Raw genomic sequence first — 6028 nt, 5'->3', positions numbered from 1 at the left:
AGGAGAATGGAGGAGAAGGGATTGCGGCGTGACCATCCCCCTGGGGGGTGATTTCTCGCTTTCTGTCTCTCTGTCTCTCTCTGTCTGTCTGGTGAGCGCACGTGCCCTATAGCGAAAACCTCTCAAAAACAAAAAAGAATTATTTTATTTAACTTTATTTATTTTCATTTGACCAGAAAGGGACAGAGAGAGAAAGCAAACTGCCAGGTCCAGGACTCAAACCACAGTCAGCCATGTGGGAGTCCAGCGCCTTTAACCACCACACTACCTGCCATCCACCCCTTTAGCCTTTTTTTAACCATGTTCATTTAAGCACACAGTCCTGTGGCATTAAATATACTAAATAAATACATTAAATAAAGTTCGAAGACATTTTTCATCCTTCCCAGCTGAAAGTCCTACTAATTCAACTAGCTCCCCGTGAATCCTGCCTCCAGCCCCTGCAACCACCATTCTGCTTTCTGTCTTCATGAAATCAGCTGTTCTAGGTATTTCATGTAAGTGCGACCATACACTATTGGCTCTCTTGTGTCTGGCTTACTTCCTTTAGCATAATGTCTTCGAGGTTCATCTGTGCTGAACCTCAAATCAAAGGCACGTATCAGACTTTGTTTACATGTTTTATTTAGTTATTCATCCACTGACGGACATTTGAGCTGTTTCTTATTTTGGCTACTGTGAACAATGCTGCTGTGAACATTGATGTATAAGTGTCCATTCAAGGTTTTGCCTCCTTTTTCAAGTTTATTTATTTCTTCCATAATCGGGGGGAGTGGCACTCCCAACAAGGTCTCGAGGCCACAGTCCACGCCCAGTGTCAGCCAGCTGCGGGTCAGAGGCTCACTTATGCCCAGCGTTCTCGGCGGTTCTCCAGACGCAAGCCTGGATCCCTCTGTGTGTGTCAGCCTCTCAGAGCATCCCAGTTTACTGGCATGCCCTGTGCAGCCCGAGTCTCCACTCTCACTTCTTTTAGGTATTTACCCAGACGTGGAATTGCTGGACCATGTGGTATTGTCTGATTTTTTTTTTTTTTAGGTATTTTTTACCATAGGACACATGCACTCACCAAAGAGAGACAGAGAGAGGGAAAATGAGAAATCACACCCAAGGAGTGATGGTCCTGCCACAATCCCTTCTTTTTCATTCTGTCCTTGGGGTTTGGGATGTACACGTGCCTGGTCTGAGTTTCAAGCCACTGGGTCTGGGACTCAAACCACGGTCAGCAATGTGGGAGTCCAGCACCTTAACCACCGCCTGCTGGCCCCACTCTTGTCTGTTCTGTTTTGTTTTTTAAAGAACCACTGTACTGTTTCCCACAGCATTTGCACCACTTTACACCCCCCAGTGAAGCTCAAGCGTTCCAGTTTCTCCACATCCTCACCACACTTACAATTTTTCCTTTTCCTTTTCTTTTTTCCTTTTTTTAAATACTAGCCATCCCAATGGGTGAAGTTTCAGGAGATTTTGAAATCTGGGTCAGATCGCAGAAACTTGCTCTCTGGAGAGGGAGAGGCATAACAGATGAGGTCTCTGGGCACTCTTGGGCCCATCCCACGGCCACATGGAGGGATCCTCAAAAACCAGAAGTCTGGGGACCAGCAGTTAGCGTAATCGCTATGTCGCTGTACTCCCATGTAGTCGCGGACCCGGTGGCTTAAACTCATGCCAGGCGCACGTGCGTGCGTGCCCAAGATCCCGAGAGGAGAATGGAGGAGAAGGGATTGCGGCATGGCCATCCCCCCTGGGAGGTGATTTCTCACTTCTGTCTCTCTCTCTGTCTGCGAGCGTACGCGCCCTATAGCAAAAACCTCTTCAAAAAGAAAGAAAGACTAAAAGAAAAACCGGAAGTCTGCAGCTCCTGGGTCAGTGTAGGCCCTGGTCCCTGATGCCTGACCCCCAACCCTCCTGGCCTTTCCCGCAGGTGCCCGGCTGCAGCAGACCATGCGATGAGCCATGCCCCGCCCTGGACCCCCCCGCCCATCACCCGGGCCGCCGCGCCTGGGCCCCTGGGAAAGACAGACCGAGCTCTGTCTGGAGGCGCACCATGAGCCACCTCAGCCCCCAGCGAGCCGCCGCACCCGGAGGCCAGACCCCAAGGACCCCGGCTGCCAGGGGCCAGAGAGCATTACCTTTATCTCTGGCTCCGCAGAGCCAGCAGCTGAGCCCCCTGCCTGCTGCCTGCTCTGGCGTCCCTGGGTGTGGGACTGGTGCCGGGCGGCCTTCTGCTTCCGCCGCTGCCGGGGTTGCCTCCAGCGCTGCGGCACCTGTGTGCGGGGCTGCAGCCCCTGCTTGTCTGCTGCGGACTCCACTGAGGGGACTGCTGAAGCCACCTGGGCCAAGGAGCACAACGGAATGCCCCCCAGCCCTGACCGCGCACCTCCCAGCAGGCGGGACGGCCCGCGGCTCAAGTCAACCGTGGGCAGCAGCTTCAGCTACCCGGACGTCAAGCTCAAAGGCATCCCTGTCTACTACCGCAACTCCACCTGCCCGGCCCCGGACTCTGATTCCTGCTTTTTTTTTCCCGCCCCCCGGCGCCACACCCTGCCCACCTTCACCAGCAGTCCCCGAGACTCCGAGGAGTACTACTCCTTCCACGAGTCGGACCTGGACCTGCCCGAGATGGGCGGAGGCTCCATGTCGAGCCGCGAGATCGACGTGCTCATCTTCAAGAAGCTGACGGAGCTGTTCAGCGTGCACCAGATCGACGAGCTGGCCAAGTGCACGTCCGACACGGTGTTCCTGGAGAAGACCAGCAAGATCTCAGACCTGATCAGCAGCATCACGCAGGACTACCACCTGGATGAGCAGGACGCGGAGGGCCGCCTGGTGCGCGGCATCATCCGCATCAGTACCCGCAAGAGCCGGGCTCGGCCGCAGACCGCGGAGGGACGCTCGTCTCGGGCTGCTGCCCCCACTGCGGCTGCCCCTGACAGTGGGCACGAGACCATGGTGGGCTCTGGTCTCAGCCAGGATGGTAGGTGGGGCCCTGGAGGTGGAGGGGCAGCACAAGGAAGGCTTTGGCCAGGGTAGAATTGGGTCTGGTCTTTGGCCCCTGTGGTCTCCCCCCCACACACACAGTCCTGATTCTCGCCTCCTCTCTCAATTCCTCGGTCCCCTCTCCACGGCTCCCACCCTGGCCTACCCCAGGGAGGTCTGAGAAAGACTGACAGGAGCAAGCGTACCTTTGGAGCTCTCTGGCCATTGCTGCTGTCCGCTGAAAGGACGAAGCCTCCTCTCCACTCACCAAGCTCAGCTAGTAGGCTCCTCTCCCCACTGTCACCACCTGCCAGAGTAGCCCTCCTGGCTGAGCCTGGTAGACAGGATCTGGGCACCCAGGTGGATTTGACCTCTGACCTGTCCTGGCCTAACCCACCTGTATGCATGTGCACACACATCTGTTTTATATTGAACTGTTTTTCAAGCCCCGCCCAGGGTGAGCAGACCTCCAACCCTGTGCAGCTGGGAACAGCAGGGGGGGGTGACATTGAAATGATGTAATAATGACACCCTCCCCTCATTTCACTCCCTAGAACTGACGGTCCAGATCTCCCAGGAGACGACAGCAGATGCTATCGCCCGGAAGCTAAGGCCTTATGGAGCCCCAGGTGTGGTCCTAACCTGGCAAGGAGTTCAGAGGGTGGGGAGCTACCCAGGGTGCCTTCTGTGTTCCTCACCTCCTCCTGGGGCTGGTGAGCATGACCTCAGAAAGGGACGGGAGCCTGAGCAGTCACAGACCACCCCAATCCTACAAGTTGGCTGGAGGTTAGAGAAGGACCCCACCTCCAAACCCAGGTCACTGAGGAGGAAAGTGGAGCACAAGAGGCCCCTGTGTGACTTCTCTTCTTGACCTTCACAAGACCCTGGGAACAGGTCATGGCCCTTTTACAGAGGGAGGCAGGGGCTCAGAGAGGCCTCGAGACTGAGCGGGTCACCCAGCCAGGATGGACGCCCCGCCCTGCTCCCCGGGCTCCCTGGCTGTGGGACTTGGATGAGCTCCTTCTCCTCTTTGAGCCTCCGTTTCCTCCTCTCCTTCCCCCAGGGTACCCAGGCAGCCACGACTCGTCCTTCCAGGGCACCGACACAGACTCGTCAGGGGCACCCCTGCTCCAGGTGTACTGCTAACCCCTGCCAGGCCACCCCTTCTGGGAGAAGCACAGCCTACAGAATGAAGAGGGGGACCAGGGACCAGGGACCGTGGGGGAAGGTGGCCCCAAGCCCAGCAGCAGTGCCCACTCTGGCTCCTCCTGCCCTGGCTGATGGCTCCTGGGCCATGTGCATTCCACTGGGCCAGTGTCCACCCTGCTGCATCCCCAGAGGCCTGATCCCCTCCCCCTTGGCCTGTCCCTTCCTGTCCTTGGTCTTCAGGCAGCCTGGTCATGGAAGGCAAAGACTTAGCAATTACCTTCTGAGATTGGTCCCAACACCATCCCCTGGCATGTCACCCTGACCCTCATGAACCCCCTGGAGGATCAGATAGCTGAAAGCAGCTGGTCTGAGGTGTTCTGGTTGGGGGCAAGCAGAGCCTCCATATGGAGCTCTGGGCAGCACCCACTCCATGTTGTTCTTGGCCGATGTCCACGTTAACATGACCATGTTATAGTAACAAACCTCTGCTTGGTCCTCTTGCCGATTCTGCCCCTTCTCTTCCATGTGCCCAGCCTGGCCCGGGCTTTGTGTTACAGGAGCCAAAGTCAGGGTACATGGGAGCAAAGCAGCCCGGCTCAGGTTCACTGGAATTCCTGAGGTGAAGAGCCAGTGTCTACCAGGGACAGGTTCAACTGGTGGTTTTTGCCACTGTTGTTTCTTCTAAGGACGCGTCTCTACCACTCTGCTCTCCCAGGCCACTGCCTGCCTCCGGCCACCCGTTTCAACTCCCTGGTCCCCTGGCAGCGCCTGCCCAGCCTCAGGCCTGCAGCTACCCTCCACCTCTCCACAGTGCTAACAGGGCACATGGTTTACACTGTTAATTTTTTTTTTTTTGGAGAGGTCTTCTCTGTAGGGCGCGGGTGCTCGCCAGAGACACATAAGAGACAGCGAGAAATCACCCCCCAGGGGGGATGGTCACGCCGCAATCCCTTCTCCATTCTCCTCTCGGGATCTTGGGCACGCACGCACACGCGCCCGACATGATTTTTAAGCCACCAGGTCCGGGACGCAAACCGCCGTCAACTACGTGGGAGTCCAGCGACATAGCCATTACGCTAACTGCTGGTTCCCTACACTGTTAATTCTTAACTTTTGCAACAACCCTGGAATAGGGTCATATTTCACAAAAGGAGGAACCTGGGAATCAGGGGTCAAGGAACTTAATGGGTCACGCAGCCACTAGTTGTGGCTCTGGATCTAAAAGCTGGCATACGTGGGACTGAAGTGAGATCCTTTGTGTGGACACCAGAGCCCAGCAGGTCCAGAGGGCTCCTACTCGCAGCTCCTCACACAGGCTGGTCTCAGTCCTCTTGCAGCAGAGGCTAGGGTAGACCCATTGCCCATCCTCAACAGCCAAGGATAGGCTGTAAGAAGTCCAGGAGTCCTCCCTACCACCACTCCTGCAGCCCCCCAGCCCTTGTGATTACTCCCCATGAGTGCCTTTGGGAGCGACAAACTGTAATTGTTTACTCAATTTCCTCTTGGACACGTAGGGTCATCCCCTGGGGCCGTGGCCACAGGGACACTTCTAGCTCCAGCTGGATCAACAGAAGTGACCCCTTTCCTTGGGCTCTTTCCCAAGTCAGTTCAGGGCCTTGACAAGACTGAAATGCCCACATGACTAGGAGCTCAGAATGGCACGTGTCTCCCCCACCCCAGCCTTGGTCCTAGGGCACCACTTTCCAAACTCGGCCTTTGCAAGCTAATATTTGCACTCCTAGAAAAGGGAGTTTACCAAGTTTGGAAACAGCCCATGCAAGGTACTGTGTAGCCTTTTTGAAACCCCTAACTCTACAAAGGGCACCTGTGTTCCAGAAGTCCAGGATCACCCACAGAACAAAGCACTCGGGGTAAGTCAACCTAGACATTCTGTGTAACCTGT

General features: G+C 56.0%; 1 protein-coding gene across 2 annotated transcripts in view; it reads left to right on the top strand.

Annotated features, from left to right (window-relative positions):
* Positions 1–4607, top strand: part of KDF1 (keratinocyte differentiation factor 1) — a 13587-nt gene extending 8980 nt beyond the window's left edge. Inside the window, exons 2-4 of one of the 2 annotated variants that reach the window (XM_006159464.2) lie at positions 1922–2974; positions 3531–3605; positions 4040–4607. In XM_006159464.2, coding sequence (XP_006159526.1) covers positions 1954–2974; positions 3531–3605; positions 4040–4122 — 1179 coding nt within the window. In that variant the 5' untranslated portion in view covers positions 1922–1953 and the 3' untranslated portion in view covers positions 4123–4607. Of the gene's footprint in view, positions 1–1826; positions 2975–3530; positions 3606–4039 lie in introns of those variants that run through there. The other variant, XM_006159465.3, reaches the window with a different exon arrangement.
* Positions 4608–6028: the final 1421 nt, after the last annotated feature.

The sequence above is a fragment of the Tupaia chinensis genome, unplaced genomic scaffold, assembly GCF_000334495.1.
Source record: "Tupaia chinensis unplaced genomic scaffold, TupChi_1.0 Scaffold000628_1, whole genome shotgun sequence".
NCBI classification, from domain to species: Eukaryota; Metazoa; Chordata; class Mammalia; order Scandentia; family Tupaiidae; genus Tupaia; species Tupaia belangeri.
Note: the sequence above shows the minus strand (reverse complement) of the source record. Positions and strands in the feature narration are given on the sequence as shown.